Genomic DNA, 23,688 nt, shown 5'->3' on the forward strand with positions numbered 1-23,688 from the left:
ACACACACAGAGTTCTTTGGTGCTCTTTCTCTTACTGAGATATCCATTGTGGAATGGGAAGGTTGGAGAGGAAGAAATGACTATCATCCACTGCATAAGGAAAGAGTTTGTTGAAATAGTTCCCCTTCTTTAGTATCTCCCAAAGCATGGTATGCAAAATGATTTTAGGTGACACCCAAATGAAACATTTAAGAAATTATGGTTATAGTATAATTACTATTTTAATATTAGAAAAAACCCAGCATGTTATACTAGTGCTTTTACAGATATAATTGCTAGGTCAAGGCTAAATAGGTTTTTTTAAAGTGCATTGATATAAATTAAAAAATAATACAGAGAGCACATAGATGTATCAAAATTATAAAAGAGGTGCATGAATGTTTCAAGCTTTGGAGCTGCTATGTTAGTTATGTTAGCTATTTGCATCTTACATGTGATTAGGTGTGGGAAAAGTCTCCTTAAGGATGCTTTCCTCAGGATCAGTTCCAAAATTCATATACAGGAGGGTAGAGATCAGAAGTGATGCTGTATGATTAAATTAACTCCAGGAAAATGGAAAAATAATCACCTCAACAGGTGATCATGGGAATTACAAATTTAGGAGACAACTGGAAGTGTGGAGAGCTGGCGCATGCCTCAGACAATGGGTGGCAGGTTCTTAGTCTCGGTCCTGACACTGTGAGCCTTTCAGCAAATTTCCTCCTTGAACTTCAGCTTGTTCATCTGTAAAAGGACTAAATCATCCTTAGGTTCCTTCTAGCAACATCAATCCATGAGTCAAAATACAAAACATTAACTCTGCATTAGCACAGTTAGCTGTTAATTATGTCAAATAGACTAATTGTTACTAGGTGACCCATAAACTACTTCTTCCACTCAATTTATCCTTATCCAGAGCTATGTGTTAAAGGCCTTTATTATTTTACAGTGAATTTTACCCTTTGAGGAAAGATCTAAAGAGGGCTTAGAGGCTGACATTCTCCCACCATTTAGAAGGGACCAACCTACACAATGACACTGTTCTGTCTGGATCAGAACAGAATGACAACACAACATGTACCCAGGGAGTTACCTGAGGACTTTAGAATTGAAATGACAAGTGTGGTATTCCCACGCTCCTTCGGACCTAAACTCAAAATCCTTCCTACTGCTTAGCATGGACAACCACGTTTCGGGTCTCCGTCAGCTTCTGAGGCCTTCTTCCAAGCCTTTATCTTTCTATTAAATGTGACTACTCTATTCTAGTTAATATATTCTCAAATTTAACGTATTCAAGACAGAACAGTTGAATTTCCCCCCCAAAGCAACTCTATCCTTTGTTTCCCAACTCGACAAAAATATCCCTGTTTACCTAGTTGCTCAGGCCTGACTACTTAAGTCACCTTTGACCTCTCCCTCAATTAGCAAATCCCGTCAGCTCTGCCTCAGAATATATCCCAAATAAGACCTCGTCTCACCACGTAACACATTATGACTCTATGCCAAGCGTCTCACCAGAAATACTGTGATAACCTCCTAAATAGTCTCCCTGATACAGTCAATGTTCATGCTGCAGCCAGACCTATCTATTTAAAATATGAATGGCTTTCACAACCCTACTCAAAACCCTTTCATGACTTTCCCATAACCCTCAAAGTAATTTCCAAAATATTCGCCACCGTCTACAAGACCATGAACGATCTCCTTCCCTACCGTCTGTCCCCCCTTTGCTCCACCACACTGCTCTTCCTGCTCCTCCCTGCACATGCCACGCCTGGTCCTGCTCGGGGACGTGTGCACTTGCCGGTCCTTCCAGCTACAGCAAGGTTTCTCTCTGTGCTTGCAGCTTGCTCTCCCATTTCCTTTGGTCTCTAGCAAAAGCCGTTCCCTAAGAGAAGACTGCTCTCTCCAAAGAGCTCTTCCTTTCACTCTCTGTCCCTTTATTGCGTTTACTTCTCTTTATAGCACGTGCCACCGCCTGGTATCCCAGATGCATGCTAGTTGTTTACTTATTTATTGTTTTACTTATGCACTAGAAAGCCCTTAAAATTCTTTGTTTTGCTCACCACTGAATCCCCGGTAATTAGAGCACTACCTGGCAAAGAATAGGCCATCGATAAAAGAGTGAAGGCATGAAGGAAAAAATGATCAATTTTAGCCTAAAACATGTTATTTCTTGGCCATATGCCTTAGTGTATATTTTCCTATTTACACCAAGCGCCCTTCTCCACCATTTTCTATGCAAGGTGGATGCCTACTTATTCTTTAAAACACATCTTGGGTGGCATCTTCCCCTGAAACCTTCTCGGATAAGCCTCCCTGAGTACATACATACACACACACCACGCACCACCACCACCAAGCAGAGGGAGTTTCTCTCATCTCTCTCTCTGCTTCCTAGATATACTTTTTCTGCATTTGGTCTAGCACCTACCCTTAAAGATGTGATTTTTGCTTATACCTTTGCTTCCTTGCCATACTAGGAACTCCTTGGAGGAGGAATCAATTTACCTTTACATTCCCAACACCAAGCACATCCTAGGAATCTAGTTGAGTGTAGAATAGGTCTAATCACTAGCTAGCACATGGACTATTTTATTTCCTTCTGTCTGTACTAGGTTGTTTTCATTAGAAGCTGCTGTTGATTAATGTGGTTATTACACCTAAAAGTAGCTAGTTTGTTCTCTCTGCCTCACAGCCAAAAGTATCTACAGATGTCAAGAATTATATCCTAACATAGTGCATATTTGTTCACCATTGACTGAGAACTAGAGGGATGCAAGTCCTCAATAATAGAGGTTAGTATGGATACCGGATTCCATTACAACACCCTTTGGAAGACTCTAGTTACTACCGTGTTTCCCCGAAAATAAGACCTAACTGGAAAATAAGCCCTAGCGTGATTTTTCAGGATGACATCCCCTGAACGTAAGCCCTAATGCGTCTTTTGGAACAAAAATTAATATAAGAACTGGTCTTAATTTCGGGGAAACATGGCAGTCATCATTGAAAGAGTTTAAAGTTAGCTTAAATCAACAAAATGTTTTAAATTCTATCATGTTGTCCCACTTCACAAGGTAGACTGAAAGGGTTCTACATTATTGATAGAAACAGCGTTCTTTTCAAGCAGCAGCATAATAGGGTAGACCAGAAAAATGTGTATGCAATAAGATGTGATAATTACTGGAAAATATAATTCATATTCCTAAGAAGCTATAAATTCCATGTTGATAAAACTTACTCCTGCAACTAACTTTCTCTTCTAGACAGTATAAAATGGAGCTTGATTTTTATGTCTAATAGAGCCTTGTGTCATAAATGCATCACATGTAATCACAGTAATAAATAAGTTACATTTCTATCATGCTTTTTAGATTTTGCCTCTTTGCACATCTACTACTTCCTTTAGACTTCAAACAATGATTTGATGGAGGTAAGAATGATTATATACATTTATAGATGAGGATTTGAGGTTCACAGAGGTTAAGAAACTTGCCTAAGGCCATGCACTCAGTGAATGAAAGAACCAGATTCCAACCCAACGATTAGTGTCCAAATCCCAAGTTTATTAAGAGGTAAAAATCCTTGTTTCAAAGACCCAGTCACTTTACGCAGATATGGGGCTTTGAACAACTGCCTCAAGCTTGCTGGGTCTCAGTTTCTTCAGCTGCCAAATAAAAGTAGGATTTAATTCCTACCATTGTTGCTAGCACCCAAATATTAGGATTCTACATTTTGAATCACTTATGCTCTACGAATAATATGGTAATTGGTCCCTCCTTGTTAGAAGATTACAACATGGGTGTCACGTTTGCTCCCTAATATGGGTGCTGTGGTAATGACAAGGTTCATTGAAATCACTGCAATTTGTCATGCTGAAAAGCTTCATGAGGTGGAGAGATTAATCTGAACAAAACCTTAGGTCAGTTTTAACGTCTGCCTTAGAAATGTACCTGCATCTTTTTGAGAAAGCTGCTGTGCTCAGCTATCAGGAACCTGCTAAGGAGGCTCAGGTGCCTTGGAAAGTAGAGCTGACGAGATCTGAAGTCGTTGGACAATCTCAGCTCCACCTATTCTCTTTCATTATTTTTCCTCGTAATCCCTTAAGGCATTTGCTTCAGTCATAAGCACTCACTCTAATTCCAGCTCAACCAAGAACCATCCCCTGTCAATTCAAAAGGTGAGATGACCAAGTGTACCTATTTATAATTCTTAAGAGAGGGGAGGAGAAAGCATAGCACACAAAGGGAAATGGACTGGCCTCAGCCTATTCTCAGTTGTCCCTATGGCCCCCCTGATACAAGAAAACCAAACCCCCAAATAATCAGGCACTTTTTCAGCAGATACAGAAAACTCCTTTGACTCCAGTCCACTGTGCAACAGCCTTGGTCAAAAGACGATTGTTTCCTACTGAGACTCACACTAACCTCTCCAGCTCAGGTTACTTCCCATTCTGCCCTAGTCAAGGCTCAATCACCTCTGACAGGAATCCAGCACCAGACAGGGTTTTCTTTTTTCCAGTTGGCATGGTGCTGGACTATCAGCAAATATTAGTCAAAGCTGCTCTGCCTACTATGAGTCAATACACATTCCCAAATGAACGTATAGATAATAAATACACTGCACTTAGTGTCAGACAGTATTCTAAGAGCTTCTTATGTATGAAGGCATTTTATTCCTCATCATAATCCCTATAAATTAGGTGCTCTTGTTATTACCATTTTACAAATAAGGAAGTTGAGGCCCTGAGAGGTTAAGGAACTTGTCCAAGGTCACATAACTGATGTGTTTCAAAGTCAAGTTGAACCCAGGCACCTGTTGCACAGTCCATGCTCCCAGCCACTGCAGTAGGCTGCCTCACACCAGGCACATGTTTCTGAACATGATAAATTTGTATTAACAGGGATGAATTTCAAAAACAACAACAAAAAATGAGTGAAAAAATAAGATGCAGAGAGATAAGTACAGTTCAAGTCCATTTAGAAACACCCAAAACAATATTATATATGACATGTATTAAGAGTATAAACCCATAGACTGGAGGGACACCTGTCAAAGTCATTATAGTTGTTACACCTGAGGAGGAAAGGACTCTGGAATGCAGCTGTGGACAGGTTCTAAGTGATTTTAATTGTATTGTTAAGGTTTGACTTCTTTACCTTTAAAAAAAATTTGAAATACATATGGCATCAAGTTAATTTGTTCATTCTGAGTCTTAAGTATATTAGTCACTGCTATATTAACCCCTGGTTATTTCTGTATATTAACCTTAAAAATAAATTACATCCATTTTATCTTCTATTCCTTCTTGTGCCCTCCCAATTCCAATGCCATGAACATCCACTTCCAGCTGAGGTAATAGAAGCCATAGTATTGCATTTTGGGAAACAGAATCATAATGGTCCATCCAGGGCTATTTCGCCTAATGTTAACTGAAACTAGACTACTTCCAGCTGACAGTAATGAAAACAAGTTAACAACCGATCTACTCAACTAGAATTTGAACTGAGCACATGCAAACAATCAAGCAGCCAACAGTAATGTTCAGAGAAGATAACCTAAACACAAAAACTTGGGGAAGAATTTACCTCTACTCCAAATATGGCGGGTCCTTCTAGAAAAATAACAATGCTGACTAAGAATGACACAGGACAGACACCATTAATGCCTTAATTGTGATTGGTTATGCTCACATATTATCTCCCTTATTAAATTATGAGTTCTTTTAGAGCAGAGTTCATGCTGGCCCATTGCTTGGCACATGGTGTGGGTCTTAGTAAATGCTAGTTGAATAAATATATAAATGAAGCGACATTCCATAATGTCTTTGCTTTTCCAAACCTGAAATACTCAACTCCTCAAGCAATAGGGTAGTCAACGTGGCTGAACTTATAAAGAATTCTTATAACTACATAGATGCCTTTGGGACAGGGGGAGTAATTTTCGCTCTCTGGGATAGAAATTAAAATTTCCCTTCTTCCTGTTTTCAAAGGGACTATCTTGGTGAGACTCTCTAATCATACAAATATAAGTCAATTTCCTATTCTCTGTTGCTGTAACCCTTCTCCCCCCACCCCCAACTACTGAAGCAGATGCTTCCATCTGAGGTGTTAAGTATTTTGGATAGTAATTTAAATTGGATATATTTTGAGCAGAACCAAGTTCATGAAGATTTTTTAAAATGTCCCCTACATTTAGGCTTCCCTATTTGAACATTCTTATTTCTCTTAGAAGACTTGTCTTATTTGCCCAAGGGTTTGTGAGACGAGATCCTGTCCAGAACAGCATGCCAAACTAATGCCCTTTGCAATCTACTTTGGAAAAAAGATGGCGGAAAAGTGCGACACTACCTGGGCTGTACATTTAGCATTCTACATCTGGTGTTACTCAAAATGAAATAACCCCCAAAGTTTAGAAATGTATCTATAACTACTGTGATTGCTTTTTCTGGGCCAGGAGTGGCCAGACCCTATCTTACGCTGGTAATGAGTGTTTCCCCTAAAGAATATGGTTGCTCCAGTCTCAGTCATCCTGAAGTATGAAAAGCCAGAAACCTTGGAATGGGAGCAGGAATAACCTCATTGTGTCTCTGGAACTGGGAAGAACAGTGTCTAATTGCTGAGAGAGAGGCTAGGGATTGAAAAGAGAGGAACAGGAGGTTCTCCTAGGGAAGGATGGGACCTATGTCCTAGGAACAGTGATAGCCAATATGTGTCTAGATTTCCACTCTCTGCTTTCATCAGGTATTCAGTAAATTATTCTGAAAACCCATAGCCTGGTTTTTCCTTAAGACTGAAAGAGGAGAGTGGCTAAACTTTTGCATCTCAGTGGTTCAGAGTGAAGAAAATTGGTAGAGATGTCAAATAAACACCAGGACAGATTTCTGAAATGTGTAATTTCTAGTATCTTCTAGAAATTATTTGGTAAGGGAAACACTGCAAAGGAATGGAAAACCACTAAGCTACTCAATAAGCCTAGCTGTCAGGATTTGAAAATAAAATAAATTTATTTTTTAGTCCTGATGAGGTCAAGAACTTTTTCAGTTACACTGATTCTATAATATTAAAATTTAATATGACTTTTGGTTGCCTCCTGTCTTAATCTTCTAAATAATCTACCAACACAGAGAAAGTTGAAACTGGAGCACCATGAACTATTAAGAATAAAGTTAGTGTTACTATGCTTAATTCTAAAAATTCATTTCTCAAAAATCACCTAAAAAGCATCATCCAAATTACCCGTTACACGTAATTTACTCCCAAATACCATTTTACATTTGTTTCTGTCAATGAAATAAAGTACATTTTCTTAAAGCTGTGGAGATTATGTTGATTATTAGATATAAGGAAACAAACCGGAATCTTTACAAATGAAATTGGACAGATTGTTTCTTACCAGAATGAAGACCTGTCTTAACAAGGAAAAGCTAAACATACGAGTAAAAAATGTAAATATATCCTAAGTTTTAGTATGGTGCAGACTTTTTTTTTTTTTATCTGACGTTAACAAAAAGAATAACATAGTATAAATCATACACTAACAATGTGCATTAAATATTTTGTGACACCAGCAGAGATGAACGGCAAGAAAAAGAAGAGTGGGCAACAATAAGCACTGACTACATGCTCAGGATTTCACAGGCTAAGAACCCTGTAACATGAATGTATTTAATCTTCAGAGCAACCCTAGAAACTAACCACTATCATTAAGCCCATTTTATGTATGAGACACAGAGAGACCAAGGAACTAGTCCACAGTCACACAAGGCCAGGAAAATATTATATGGCTGTTAGAAGTGTACATTGCTGGAGGATATACCAGTACCTTAAAAATAGTTATGCCTTTGAAAGTTACACCTGTAAGAGTAAATTTTCACTTCAACTTTCACACTTATATTTTGGTCCACAAGAGAAGCTTCTGCCTTTTCCAATGTATGGGAAGGGAGTCTCTGCCCTTCCATCTACCCTTCTCACTCCTTTCCAAGGAAGAGGAAAAACTTATCAGATAGGTGAGATCGGGAAGAAAGCTTAGCCTGTTGTGGGTTCTCTTTCTCTCTCTGACTCCACTCCACTATTGGGTGGGGCTCCACAGGGGTGGTGGGGCTTGAATTCTCAGGCCACCCCCAGGGTCTAATCTATAGATCCAAACCTTCCCTCTAGCAAGTTACATATGTCAAGATTTAGTTTTGAGGAAAAGGTGTTAAATTTAATTTTGTCCGTTCTCTAATCCAATATTCCAGCAATCCAGTAAGAAAGCAGATACACTTAAAAGCCATCTGTTTGACAAATTTTTCTATATCCTCAATTGTTTTGAATTCAGGATTAAGGAAGGAGGTAGAGGGAAGAAGGAAAAAGAAAAGCTATCACTGATTACTGTCCCCCAAGCCCACCACACACAAAAATTTCTACAGGATAGTCATTAAATTTTTTTAAAAATAAAATTTAAAGTCATAGAAAAATGGATGTAATCTAAATATTCAATGACAGTGGGCAGACGACAATTATAGCATGGACATGTGATGTCATTCTGTAAAGTAATTTAAAATCATGTTTAAAAGAGTCTTTTGGGAAATGATGTATCTGTTAGTATTTTTTAATAGACAGTAAAAAATTTTTAAAAATACAAATGGTCCACAATTTTCCACCCAGTTATAGCTATAATATATATATATATATATATATATATATATATACATATATATATATATACATATAATGCATAAATAATTAAAACAGTGGAGGAAAACACAGAGCTAGAAAGGGAAAGCTTCCTTCCTCACTGCCCCAGAAGTATCTCTCTCCAACTAACCACTATGAACAGCTTCTTGTAATTCCTTCTGGAAAACATATTTTCCAAATATTTCAATATGGTATCTATTTCTATATTTAGAATAATTGTTTAAGCTCATAGGAAGACAAAATATACATTTTCCATGTGATAACTTTTGTTTAAAAATTCCACCTGCAAAGAATGGAAGGAATTATATTGAGGTTTTACAAGTGATTTTTTAGTCTACAGAGATTTTACATTTTCAAAAGTTTCTGCTATTAACAGAAAACTGTATAATCCAATGTACATATCACTAGTTTTTTATTATAAAAGGAAAACATTTTCATAAACATTCAAATAATATAGACATATGTAAAGTAAAAAGCAAGACTTCCATCTCTGCCCTCAAGTTCCCTAAAGGTAACTGATAAGAACACACACACACACCCCCACATACCAACTCTCTCTGTCTCTCTGTCTCTCTGTCTCTCTGTCTCTCTGTCTCTCTCTCTGTGTCTGTCTCTCTCTCTCTCTCTCTCTCTCTCTCTCTCTCTCTCTCATATGTACACAGACTTGTTAGATATAAATACAAATAAATTTTAAAGTTTTCAGGAGAAAAGACATAAATGTACAGAGACATACAAATCTTCACCTGGATGAACCTGAGTTCCCTAATCTGTAGTATGTTAACTATAAAGAAAAATGCTGTCCTGCCTAACTCACAGTGAAGTTTGGAAGCCAAAAGGCCAAAAGAAGTGATTGACATCCTCCATCTCCATACTGCGGCAGTTTTAGAAAATGTGACACCAACTTTTCACCGTGTTTCTCAACATTTCCAGGTCCTCCCCATGCTGCCTGTGTACACAGGACCATCACCAGGCTGGCACAGAACATGACTACCTAGAATTCCTGATCTCAGTCTTCTGGTGTTAGCCTTCAGGTAACCGGAACCACAGGCACACCCACTATCTCCAGTGATTGAGTTACTTACAGAGTGCCCCAAAAATACCAAAATGGGATGGGAGACGGGGTTTATCACTAACATTTTGAGAATGGCTTTTCAACCACTACAACTATATTATCTAAGTTCCTTAGTGCCAAGGTCAGACACTGAGCCAACATGGCGATGCACTGATTCTCAAGTTCCTCCAAGTTAAGCAAATAATTAGTGCCTTAGAGAATGATCCAGCTAGCAACAAGCCCTCTCCCCTCAAAAGAAGAGATTGATTTTGTGCCACTAAGTTTTATTTAAAGATCATGCAATCGAATCCCAGCTGGCTTCATTGAAGCAACAACGTGGGCAATCAGTGACACCAACTGCAGTGCTATCATTTCTATAAACAGTAATGAGTGGAGGGGGTGGGATGGTACTAGAAGCTTATGTATAAACAAGAAAGATCATTTCAGCAAGAGAGATTGTCTTGGCAGATTCACAGTATCTTTCTGATTGGCACCCTAGGAAATGCAAATGCCCTGGAACATTTAATGTCATTAGAAGAAATATTCGAGCACGGCATTCATAACATTGTACAACAAAAAATAACCATGTCATAAAGATAGCAATTTCATACACTAAGTTGTACAAAGGAAACTTTCATTGTTTTAACACATTGTGTACGGATCACAAGACTCTTCGTTTTTTCTGAGCCATGCGTTAAGGATGGATAACGAGAATTTCAAAAGATTGGGCAGAGAGCAGTGAGAGGCCAAGACAGGGAGGTGAGACGAGTGGCGATAGGGAACCAGCTGTGAAAGTGCCTACGCAGCGGGCCCCCAAGGAAGACAATCCAGCCAGGCTCTCAGGAGATTTGGCCACGCATCATCTGGAGCCCATAGTGGGAAGAGGAAAGAAAAAATATCACACACGGGTGTGTAAAGTGTGCGCATCAAAAAAAGTGAGAAGTGAAACTCGGTACATATGCAATTTTTGCCGTGTCCCACTGCATAAAGGAAGCTGCTTTCTGCAGTATCACACCAGGAGGGATTACTAACATCATAGGTGAGTAAATCCTAAAAAATTCCATAGAAAAATAATAAATGACATAGAAGCATTTACGCTTTAAAGAGAAGAGTGTATTTTAAAGTAGTTTCTTTTAAAAATCTGCTGGAACAGAGGGGTATGAGGGATTTAAACCCCACCGTACGCAACGTGTTAAGATAGTCCATGGAAATTGAGGAAACAGATCTCTAAGTACCCCCTGGATGTCCCTTTCTACCTCTGATACTAGAGAATAGAACTTGTACCTTTCTGAGAAGCTGATGAATTATATTTGGCCTTGAGTAAGTGAACTCACATTGAAGTAGGTGCAAAGGAGAGGTATAACATAAATAACTAGCAGGATATCTAAATATGAACAATGCTAGGTAGGCTTGAATTGAGTTGTAGTATCTTTGTAAAAACTGCTTGTTTATATCTGCATCTTATTTTTATTCAAACACATTCTTCCAGTAAAATATCCAAAGGTATTATTTCTTTCCATTAGAGCCCCTATCTGCCCCACCTCAGCCTATCTTTTGAACTCCTAAATGCTTTTCAAGCTCAGGGAGATTAACATAAATCCCAGGCAGAAATAATTATTCCTTCCTTGGGGTGATTCTTACAATAGGACATGAGCCCAGGTAAGAGGTTAAACTGAACCAATCCGAGGCTCCCAGGCACTCCTCTTTTGGCATGTATCCTACCCTGCCTAGTATTATAGCTCTTTCTTGTACATATATATTTCCCTGCTGGGTCTCCAGTGCCTGACAGAGAACCTGGCATGCACTCGTTCTTCAAGGAGTGTTTGCTGATTTAACAAATGGCAATCCCTGAAGCCAGATACATGTTTCTTTAATTTTCAATGATCAGATGGATATGGGCAGAAACAAAGGAGGGGTACCAATTGTGGAGGGCTAGTTGGCATGAAGTATCTTACGTTTTGGAAAAAGTCTGGCTTCCCTCCTCTCTTTGCTCAGCTTAACCCAGAGCCAGGTAAATGCATTGCTGGTCCATGACCCAGATGACACCACTCAGTATAACCCCTTCACCATAAAGTACCACCCTGGTTTTCTGCCAATGCACACAACTCTTAGTTTATAATCTAGGAGAAGAAAACATTTTTTATGTGTTTTTGCATTTTCCTTTGTCCAGCAAAACTACCGTGGTGATAAGAGCTGACACAGTGACACTGCTTTTCCGGTAATGGAGCTAATTCTTTCTTTCCAGGATACACTGGGGGGCATCAAAAGGTAATTTCCACAGTTCAGAGAAAGTGTCAGGAGCTACAGTGTCTTTAAGGGCCTTGCCATTAAAGTAAAACTTTGAAAGTATAATCTCAGACATCAGTGTGTCTTCTTGACATCTTTGGGGAAAAGATGAATACCATTTAAGAAACAACGTCTTTCTTCACTAGACTCAGGAACCACACTAACTGGAAGGGTGATGACAAAACCTCATACTTTGGCAACTAATTATTCTAAATTATGAAAGGAAAATAATACATCTATTTGTTATATACTAAAGATGATATCATAGAGACATTGGAGTGTTTGATTGGAAAAAACCTTAAACATAGCTCATAACCTTCCATTCAATTTTATTACTTTAAATGATATTGCTTACTGTATCAATCATGACAGGACAGACAACGAATGACCTCAAAAATCTAAGTTACTTACAAAAAGATGTATTCCCTTCTCATTTGGGTTAAATGTCCACCATGGGTCACACAGTGGAGCTCTGTTTATTACAGGTACTCAGGACATAGGCTGATGGGGCAACTATTACCTGGAACACCACTGGAACGAAAGAGCCTGTGGTGAATTGTGCTCTGACTATTAAAGCTTCCACGTGGAAATGAAGTACGTCACTTCTGCTCACATTTCATTTGCTAATGCTAGTCATATGGCCACAACTAACTTCAAGGGAATGGGGTAATGCCATCCTACAATGTGCCCAATAGGGGAAGGCAAAATATTTGGTGAAAAGTAGTAATGACTACTACATTTGCACACAGTAGCACATAGCAAATTGCTAGTTAAAAGTACTATAAGAAAAATGAACTAATAATAAACACTGATTTCTTGAGCTTTTTAACATTAACACTGAAAATCTCATGTAAAACAACAAAAATATCCAGTTAAAAATGAAAGCCAAATGAAAGGGATGGACATTTTGTATATTGCATAATTCATGTTCATTTTAACCATTGGGGCATCATTGAAATTGTGAAAAATTTAAGCTCAGGACATAAAAACCAGCTCATAAAAAAAAAAAAAAAAAAAGATTCTACAACAAATATAACTGCCATGAATAAACCGTAAGTTATCCTTTAATCAAGTTTTTCAAGATTGGCTAATTGAAGGCACTTATGCACCGAAGTCACCCACATTTCAAAATGAAAACATTGTGAACACCTGAGTACATGGCTTCAGAAGGTGGATTTTGTCATTTGTTTTTTACTTAGTGGTTTTCTAAAGATTGAATTTGAGTCTAAAATATCCTCAAATTAGAAATACATTACTGTCATTTGTCCCAATTTTGGAGGGTACTTGTTACCTACATCTTTGAAGAAAAAGTAAAAAGATTAAAGGACTATATGAATACTTAGAAGTAAAGGTAGCGTGGAGCTGAAAACAACTGTATAATACTATCTTTGTAGAGAACCCCTTCCTGACAAATAAGCTTACAGCAATAACTGCTTTGCAATTATTCTTTCTCAGATTACTTGACTGTCCCATAGAGAAGTTAAAACCTATAACCCTTCGATATACAGCCAGCTGATACAACCTTGTCTGAAATTGTCTTCTACTTGATAACTCATGCTAGCTCTCTACTAATAAAGTGCAAAACATTTATAAACTAATTTAAGGCATAAATTAGACAAGATAAAAATGCAGAAAAGACAGGAGAGGTAAAATATTTTAATTATACTAAAAAGCTCAAAAGATAGTAATGATTATTTTTGTATTTTCTTAAAATCACTTATTTAATAAAACCTGAATAAAATATTGAAATGTTTACAATTCCAAAAATTCAGCATTCCATTAATAGAATCTCTCAACCTCTTATAACAAATTATGTCAATCATCTCCTGTGGCCCTCACTTCCCTCAACTGTAAAGTAATGGGGAAGAAGTAGCTGGCATAAAACTTTGCACTCATGATGATATGGTTCCAAATATTACTATATTTCTCTTTAGGTATATTTAAAAATTAAAATAGTGTATTCCAGCTCTATTTTCATAAATTTGCTCCATGAAAATGTATCTGATGTCTTTATCTCAATTTGCAAGCACACACTGGGCATAACATTTCATGCAGAACTGCTGTGATGTCATGCTAACAGAACAAATCACATGAAAGAAATTATTTTAAAATGGAACATAATAATAAATGTAAAATATATAGAACATGTATACGATAAGCTCAAAGTTCTTAGAACAACGTCTGGCATACAGTGAGCTCAATGAATCTTTAGCTGTTATTAATTCACTCAATTTTTACAACAACCTATGGGATAGAAACTATTAACATAGTAATTTACAGTTATGCTTAAAATGAGGAACAGCAAAAACATGTTAGCTTATCCAAGATCATAAGCTAAGAAAAGTCACAATTCAAATAAAGGCAATGTAGTTCCCAGAAAGAGTCTATGATCTGTATATTACCTCTGTCTGTGGGAAGGGTGTGAAAAAACCTTCATCTTCACTACTTGTGACTATACCATTTTAAAAGCATTCCCCTAGAGCGAAAGTTCCCCAGTATAATAAACTACCCCACTAAGTAAAAATGCATGTATAAGTGCAACAGTTTTCATAGGATCACATGTAAAAATCTAAGATTAAATAAAATATAGGAACCAGGCTAGGGCTATTTTAATTATCTGCCCACTTTTTTCAGATGATTATAATGAATTTAAAAGATGCATAGTGATTTTATTGAGACTGCTTTATAATTACGTCTTCGGACTCTAAGTCCCATGATCCTGCAACAACCTATGCTGCCCAATCACATATGTTATCACTTCTGTTTATGGAAACTGACTTTGCACGTAAACAGAATAAGTTACCTATTTTTACATAAGGAAGTGCCCTGTCTTCATTACACTCTGAAGATACTTTAAAATTTTTCACATCTATGAAACATATTCACATTACAATCTATTTACATTTTCTTTAATGTAGACAAAGAAAATTGAAGTAATATTAACATACATCTCTACTGGCTTCCATTAATATGTATTTTTAAAACATAAGCTTTAACATCAATCATGTTAGTTTAAAATGTAAGTGGCTTAGAATGTTTTAGCACTTATAAACATGATTGCAAAAAAAAAAGAATGTTTAAATAATCTGAACTGAACAAAAGTAAAACCATGAGATCTCATGGCTGATTTCATTTCAAAAAGATATAGTCTTAAATCTCACATCTAGTTAAATTATCTAATTAGTTCTTTTAAAGTAGTTTTGTTTTTCAGTTAGAGTGATGACTAACCAGAAAGTCAAAGATACAGAAAGGATGAATGAAGCCTATATATATTCTAATCTTTCCAAATATAATCTTCATAGCTCCAGAACAGAGTGAAAATAGGCACGTAACCAAGTGAATCAGATCCCCCAGAATAACATATGAAGTTTTAAACATCGAAATCTATTATGCTATTGTTAAATTTTGAACATTAAAGTTATTTGGGATTCATGGATAAAGAATTATTCTAAAAGGGACACTTTAGACATGAGAGGTATCTTTTCTCTCTCCTTACATCTTATCCCCATTTTGTAAAATGAAAACCAGACAGAAAAACTGATTAGCACTTGTAAAATTACTAGACATAATCATTTTAAAGGGAACTTAACACCTTAAAAAGCGAGAGATGGACAATGGAAAATGCAGTGCAACAGCACACATTTGCCAAGGTTTTCGCAGGAAAAATATCATTCTTGTTTGGTTTTAGCTTGATATTTTCATTAAATTTCCAAATTGATTTTCTCAATATTGCAGGTCATTTAAAGGGCTTGATTGTCTTACTTTGCCCCAACCCTTGCCATTCCTGAGGGACCTAGGTGGTTAAGCCCAGGGCTAATTGGGACTCTGCTGTTTGAGCAAGGAGGACAGAAACTGCTTGATCTCCAGAACAAAACGCTCTCTCCGAGGATGGCCAGATGTCTACTTTTCAGACAAAGCAAGAAAAATAAAAGGTACCTGCCTTTAAGCCACCTGTTTAAAAGTCCCTTCTCCTGTCGAACGCACCAGCAACTTCTCAGAGGAGTCACTGAGCAACTCCAAGTCGCGAGCCACCCTCGCAAGTCACAAGGAGAGAGCCACGAGGAAGTGCGAAAGCCGGGCACTTAAAGCACCCGTGGAAAAGAGACCGGCAGGTTACAGCTCAGGCGCTAACGCGTCTTTAAAGCGCTGATGACTTCAGGGATTAAAAAAAAGAAAAAAAGAAAAAGGAAAGCAAGCGCAGACAGAACCCGCGGCGGGGTGATCATCTGGCCCTAGCAGGGAAACGCCTTCCTTCCATCACTTACTGCGCTGAATGAAGGCGGAGGGAAGAGGAGACGGAACCAGAACGGCACGCGGGTGGGGGTGGGGGGTGTTAGGGCTAAGGGAAGAGCATTTTCCTCACCACTTAGGCTGGTGCTAGTCCTCAGGCCCCTTCCACAGAGGCACTGCAGCATATGCACTCCTTTCTTCAAGGAAAGCTCAAGAATCTTCATCGAGAAGCTCGTGTGTGGGGTTCGTCAACTCCCCGCCCACCTCCGCTAATTGTCCAACCAAACGGCGGCCTGTCTTCGAAAGCCGGGTCTGTCCATGGTGCGAACCACCCAGGTGGAGAGCTGTTCGCACCGGGACAGGGCAGGACCCAGAAGGCGGGGCAGGAGCGCCGCACTGCGCGGGGGTCACCGCAGGCGGCGGAGGACGAAGTGCCGCTGGGCAGGGGGCAGCCCCTGGGGAGACAGAGGCACGGCCACACCCCCGTGGGGTCCAACGTGACACTCTGGAACTTCTCCAAATAGGAGGCTGGTCTGAGGGCGGGAGGGTGAGTGGATCGAAGCCCCTTACCAGGTGTCGGCGCCCGGAGGGACGATGTCGGGGTCCCGCGCCCGCCCTGGCCTTCGGGACTGGTGGCTCAGGGCACCCCCTCTTGCTTCTATTCTCAGCGGGACAGTGAACTCTGGGCACCCGCCGGTGGCAGTGCCCCTGTCTTCCCGGGCTGGGGGGCTTGAGAGGGGCTCCGCGGAGCCCCGGCGGCGCAACCAGGCTAGTCCGGAAGGCAGCGCTCCCGCCGGCTGCGCGCGAGCGGAGGGCGAGTCCGCGTGGGAATCCGGCGGAAGGGAAGCGCCCGCAGGAAGGGCTGGACCCGGGAGGCTGCGGAGCGTCAGAAGCGACTCCAGGGAACTAGGGGGTAGGGGTGGGGAGGAGGGGATGTGGAATAAAGAAAACTCTTGGGTACGGGCGATGAGAGCAAAGGTGTGCCGAGGTGTGGGCGGAGCCCTGATGTAGAAGTCTGGACACCTCGATTTTCTGATAGGCACTCTGTGACCTTGGATAAGTCACTTTTCCTAAATTAGGGCGGGGAAGAGGGTGTGGAAGAGAGAATTGGCATCTTCGTGATTGTCCCCTTGCCTGCCAGTCTCCTGGAAAAGCTTAACACAGGTGCAGTGGGAAGGCAGGTGCAGGGGAAAGGGAGGTCAGAAGGGAACCCCAGAGGTAAAGAGGGAGAGGCAGATGAAGAGGAAAATCAAAACAAACAAACAAACAAAAACGGCACTTTACTTTGGGGCGGTATTCCAGTCAGCTCTGCCTCTGCCAACTGGCCCCCAAGATGACCAGGGAGCTTCCCGGTGGGTCTAAAGGTCTCCATTATTTTTCACCAGCAAACTCTTTGGCTTTATTTATTTGTTGCTTCGGTTGTTCATTCGTTTGTTTGTTGCCAGAGGAGGCCATCAGCGCCGTTTTGGAAGTCTTATGAGTGAAGCATACAAAGAATACTGGCAGTGAAACCAGACTCCACCCTACCTCCAATCTCAGGGTAAGAAGGGACATTAGCGGATACAGCAATGTAGCAAGTGGTTAAGAGTACAGACCTACATTCAAAGTCCTACTAGCTGTGTGACCTTGAACAAATTATTAACCTCTCTGTGCCTCGGTTTCCTCATCTCTAAAAGAGAGTTAATAATAACATCTACCTTATACACCCGTTGTTGAGGGTTAAGAAAACACCTGATTTGAAGTAAGTGCTATAATAGTGTTAACAATTCTTACTTAGCTCCCAACCTGTAGGGTTCTCGATCACTTTCACTTTCCGATGAATGCCAGTGTCCATACCAGGGTCCTCCTCATTTCTGCTTGAACAGTTCAGGTATAGAGAACTCACCAGTTCCCCAGGTAGTTCATTGCACAAAACCTGTTAGAAGTTTTACCCTGACATTAGCCAGAAACTTACTTCATTTATTTCCACCCATTGTGTCAAGGCCACTTAGCTCTAGCTGGTTAGCTCTTCCCTGCAAGGGAATAAAACAGCTTTCATCACCCCTTTCCTCTTTCTCTTCTCTAGGCTAAACCTTCACAGTTCTTATGAAGGTCCTTACAGGTTGAAGCTTAAGATGGGAGTTTCTTGGGAAAATATTATTTCAGAAGTCTCTTCCTTTTTCCTGTCAAAAGTGGTAGAAAAAAGCCAGAACATTTGGAGGGAGGGCCTCGTGAACCCACAGCCACCCCTGGCTCCACATTCTCTTAATTCCTTTCAGAATTGAGCTCCAGTCAGACAAGGTAATTTGAGGTAGTTCCAAAATTTGAGAAGAATGTCCAGGCCTTTCTTCCAGTCATGTCTGAGAACTGCTGTTCACTGGAATCACCAAAGCTCTGTGGGCAGCAGGTCCTGGAAGATCTTGCTAAAACCATGGCACTGTTATCACTGGGAAGGTTCTGAGGCCCCAGGGCCACCTAAACCATTGCCTTCGCCTTTCCGGTCTCTGCAGGAATTAGTGAGAAACTTGGCTCATCTGGGGATTCTACCACAGAAATTCCCCACGTAGGCAGAGACAATTAGCAAAAGAAAAACATCTAAAAATAGTCCTTCGTGCTGCAGCAGAGGCAGAGAGCTTTCTGATAGAGTGCTCCTGCTCTGGAACCCAATACTAGAACTATTTCTTTACTTTGAGATAAGTGCTATTCCTTGAAACATAGGGGAAACAAAATAGGACAAGGCCCTGATTCCCTCAAAGGAATGGGAGTGGAGCAAGCAGGTCCATGTGTGATTTTAAAACACACATGACCTCCTGAGCATCGATTTTTGTATTTATAATAAGCTTCTCTGCCTACCTGGCAAGGTCGTTGCAAGGATTTAATGAGGTGAGATATGTGAAAGTCCTTTGAAGATTTTAATTATCTTTGCAAGATAAGGTGCTATTCCCAATTTTCGGAGTTCTAGGTGCTCCTCAGTGGTATAATACACTGGCTCTTTTATTTCATTCCAGGATGGGTTTACATGTGAGTCTTCTGTCTGCTCAACAACTGTAAACTCTTAGAAGGCAGGGGAGGAAAGCTAACTGTCACAACTAATATCTAAATGGCCTGCTATCTTGTTTAAATGGCTATCATAGGGACTCTTATGGTCAAGAGTGTTTATCACAAAGAAAATGGATCATCACAGTAGTTGAAAAAGCAAATGGAGGGATCACACTGACAGATTTTTTGTTATCATTATTGAACTCTCAGAAGTGTTCAGATTAAACCAAAAGAGGATATAACTTTTTAATGCAAAATATTTTCTTACTATATATTATGGTCATTTGATGGAAATAGAGATAAGGGAGAATCGATCACTGGAATTTTATTACTCAGACGTAGTTATTTTAAAAAATAACGTTTCTTACCCTTGTGAGGACTTCGATGTACATGCTTGTTAAAGCAACTCCTAAGGTGACATCCAGTTCCAAAATTAGGCACACGGATGCAACATAGTCTTCCTAAAGTATCTTGGGCGGTATTTCTCAAGATCACATATTTACAGGTACCATAACATCCGAGAACAAGACAAAACAAAACCAACAGTAGTAGCCAGGAGCATAATGGATGATAATGTGGCAAATTTTAATTTAAGCAAAACTTTTAAATTTTCTGCTTTCTGTGTATTATTCTATACACCAAAATCAAAATTTTACTGGCAATTATATTTTTAAAATTGAAATTCAAGATATTATTTTAATGACCAAATTTTAAATTATGTATCTGTCTCTAACTGAGATTTTTTTAAATTAGGCACTTGTTCTGTTTTTTAATTGACCTTGGACCAACTCTGGCAAGTGACTCACTAGTGTGGTTTCCAAATGAAATAATGTATCACTTTATGAGAGGGATTGGAATATCTGGAATGATAGGTAAGCTTGTTTCAATTTCTAGTATCTAAATTTTTTCCTTTTTACAAAGAGATACACACAGTTTGTAGGAATTAATAATTGTTTGAGGGAGTTCTGGTGACTTATCTAAGTTATTTTCTGTTCATATTAAACATAGGAATCTGTTGACTCTTGGCATCAGCTGTGCAATTAATCAGTATTTATCTGCTTTAAAGCCTACATTGAATCAGTAAGAAAATATTCAGAATTTTGCCAGTCCAAAAACTTTTCATGAGTATATTAATGGCAAAATGTCTACCAAATGGAAAGCAACTTTATTTTCACAAAGAAACCAAACCTATAACACATAAACTAAAAGATCAACATCAGCATGATAACTAATGTATCTTTGTTCTATGTTTTATAGTCCACTGAATGCTAGGGTCAAAACTAGGCCTCTACCTCATGTCTTAGAAATACCTTCAAATCCAATTTTGATAGGCAACTTCCATAAACTGAATGTTTGTATCCCTCAACCCAAATTCATATATTGAATTCCTAACCCCTGAGGTATTAGGAGGTGGGGCCTTTGGGAAGCTTCACCATCATGAATGGGATTAATGCCCTTATAAAAGAGACCCCAGAGAGCTCCCTCTCTCCTTTCACCAAGTGAGGACACAGCAAGAAAATAGCCATCTATGAACTAGGAAGCTGGTCCTCACCAGACAGGATCTTGGTGCCTTGACCTTGGCTTAACTTCCCAGCCTCCAAAACTGTGAGAAATAAATGTTTGTTGTTTAAGTGACCCTGTCTATGATATTTTTTGTTATGTACCCTAAAAACACAAAGACAGCAATAAAATAACCTTATTAGATAATGTCACAAAAACAGTCACTAGCAACTAACTTCCTTTATGAATGACATATGGTCCAAATAACTTTTAACTAATTTCAAAAAAGTTAACCCATGTGTTTTTTTAAAAGTTTATCTTCTTCTTGTTCTTTTTTATTTGTTCTTCTATTTCTTCTTCTTCTCCAAACTTATTTTGAAATAAATTTAGACTTACAGAAAAATTGTGAAATAGTACAGAGTTCATGTATACTCTTCACCCAACTCTTAATGTTAACAACTTACTAAACCAGTAAATTATCAAACCCAGAAAATTCATACTGGCACCATGCTATTCAATATAGTACATGCATTACTGAGCTTTCAGCAGTGTCTTTTTTCTGTTCCAGGGTTCATTAGAAATCACGTTGCATTTAGCTGTATCTCCTTAGTCGCCTTCCATTTCTAACAGTCTTTCGTTGTCTTCCAGGACCTTGACATTTCTAATAATGATTGGTGAGATCTTTTGTGGAGGGTCTTTCAGTTTGAGTTTCTCTGGTGTTTCTTAATGATTAGTCTAAGGTTATTCATTTTGGCAAGAATGCCACAGAAATGATGGTGTATAAGTGCATCATTATCGGGGGCTATATGAAGTCAACTAGTGATGTTAACATTGATCACGGTAGTGTCGGCTAGGTTTCCATATGTAAAGTTTTATTTTCATTTACAGTTGATCAATATCTTGAGGAAGAAACTCTAAGTCTATACTAATATCCAGTTTATCCTCAAACTTTCATCTTCTGATTTTAGCATCCATTGGTGGATCTTGCTTGTAGCAATTACTACTGTGCTGTTTTCCATAATGATTTTATATTTCCTTCATTCCTTCTACAATAAGGGAATTCTTCTGTAAGAGCGGCCCCTTCTTCCCCACTTATTTATTTATTCAATTATTTATTTATATCATTATGGCCTCATGGATATTTAAGGCATGGGTTATAATCCAATGCCATCATTATTTATTTTGTGCCTCAAATTTTTCCAGCTTTAGCCATGGGGTCCTTGTCATTGTTTCCTGTGTCCTTTTTTTCAAGCAATTCCTTACGATGGTCCAGGTTTACATTTGTTTTCCCTATTTCAGCTTTGTAATTAAGTAATTCTCCAATGAGTCCAAGTTATTTTTTATTATTGGACAATAGTACTTAGGAACCAAAATCTGGGTGCTAAGTGTGCTCATTGTTCCTGTGGTGTCATTACAGTGGAGAGAGCTAGGAAACATATACATATATACGTATATATGTATACAAACCCACATATGCCCATACATCATACTTATTTCTCTGTTTCTATATATAGATAAAGAGATATCTATATGTAGATGTAGCCATATGTTGATATATAATCAAAAGATAATAGGTATAGATATGGCATATATCATTTATTTTTTCCATTTCTCCATAAATAGAGATATGTGTATGAAGATACACCTACATGTAGATAGATAAAAGGTGGATAATAGATATAGATATAAACAGCTAATACCTATTATTCTAATCCAATGCTACAAGTTTCATTTTAGTCTTTGTTATTATTTATAACTTCTTTTTCTGACAGTGAAAACCCTGACTTTTATTATTTATAATATATTCACTTATTCATTTAATCCTAGTATACACTTAGTTAAAGATTTCCTAACCAATACTCCTGTGAGAAATAGATTTATTACTAGAGTACAGTATTAATGCACATTTGTCTTTATCTTTAGCCTTAGAGTATCCAATCCAAATCTTATTTTTCAAAGTGACCGATTAGTTCTTTTCTTCCTCTTCAGTGTGCTTTAGTTACTTATTTGTAACCCAGTTAGGTTTACTTATTATTACTTATATTCCATACTGGTTGATTTTAATTATTTAAATTAATTAATTTTAAGTATTTATTATTTGGGCATGTAAAACATTGGTATGGTTCTAAGATTCAAAGCTTTACAAAAAAGTATACTCCAATACATGTTACCTCTTCATTCCTCCTGGCCTCTTCTCATCCCACTTCTTTCCACTCCTTTTCTCCCCACCCCTTTTGGTAACTGGTCTCTTAATTTCTGGTTTATCTGCCCTATGCTTCTTTTGCACCAATGAGCACACACTCTCCTATGTAGTAGCCTTTAGGTTATTTCCAATATTTTGTTATTACAAACAATGCTGCAACAAATAACATTATGTATAGTATTTTCATAATGTATCTTCAGGGTAAATTCTTAGAAATGGGAATGCTGAGTCAAATAATAAGTGTATAGGTAGTTTTGTTAGGTATTGCCAAATTTCCCTTCAAAAGGCTTGTTCAAATTTGGATTCCTACCAGCAATATATGAGAGTGCCTGTTTCCCCACAGCTCCACCAACAGAATGTATTGTCCTACTTTTTATTTTTGTCAGTTTGATTGTAATGCTATCTTAATGTGCATGTCTCGAAGAGTGAGTTTGAACATTTTTTTCATTCATTTGAGAGCTTATATTTTTTTGGGGAAAAATGCCTGTTCCTGTCATTTTCCTATTTTTCTATTGGAGAAAACCCACTTCTAAAATACCAGAATTTGCCACCAAAGAGGACAATAAAATTAAATTAAATTTTTAAAAATTTTGAGATGGAAGTTCAAAACAAGGTCATTGTCATTGGAAAAAGGGTGTAAGATTTTAAGGTAACTCCATTCACTCATCCATCCACTTAATCCATTCACCCATCCATTCACTTTTTCCACAAATATTTAGAAACTAAAACTAATAATTTGCCCT

At 38.5% G+C, this 23,688-nt stretch overlaps 1 protein-coding gene across 2 annotated transcripts in view; it reads right to left on the reverse strand.

Annotated features, from left to right (window-relative positions):
• Positions 1 to 23,688, reverse strand: part of FGF12 (fibroblast growth factor 12) — a 519,345-nt gene that overhangs the window by 338,185 nt on the left and 157,472 nt on the right. Inside the window, exon 1 of one of the 2 annotated variants that reach the window (XM_074329539.1) lies at positions 16,358 to 16,505. The exons of the other annotated variant lie outside the window; for it this stretch is intronic. Within the exon in view, the coding sequence (XP_074185640.1) occupies positions 16,358 to 16,448 (91 nt within the window). The 5' untranslated portion in view covers positions 16,449 to 16,505. Of the gene's footprint in view, positions 1 to 16,357; positions 16,506 to 23,688 lie in introns of those variants that run through there. 2 annotated transcript variants of the gene reach the window in all.

Source organism: Rhinolophus sinicus, linkage group LG01 (assembly GCF_036562045.2).
Source record: "Rhinolophus sinicus isolate RSC01 linkage group LG01, ASM3656204v1, whole genome shotgun sequence".
In the NCBI taxonomy this organism is placed as follows: Eukaryota; Metazoa; Chordata; class Mammalia; order Chiroptera; family Rhinolophidae; genus Rhinolophus; species Rhinolophus sinicus.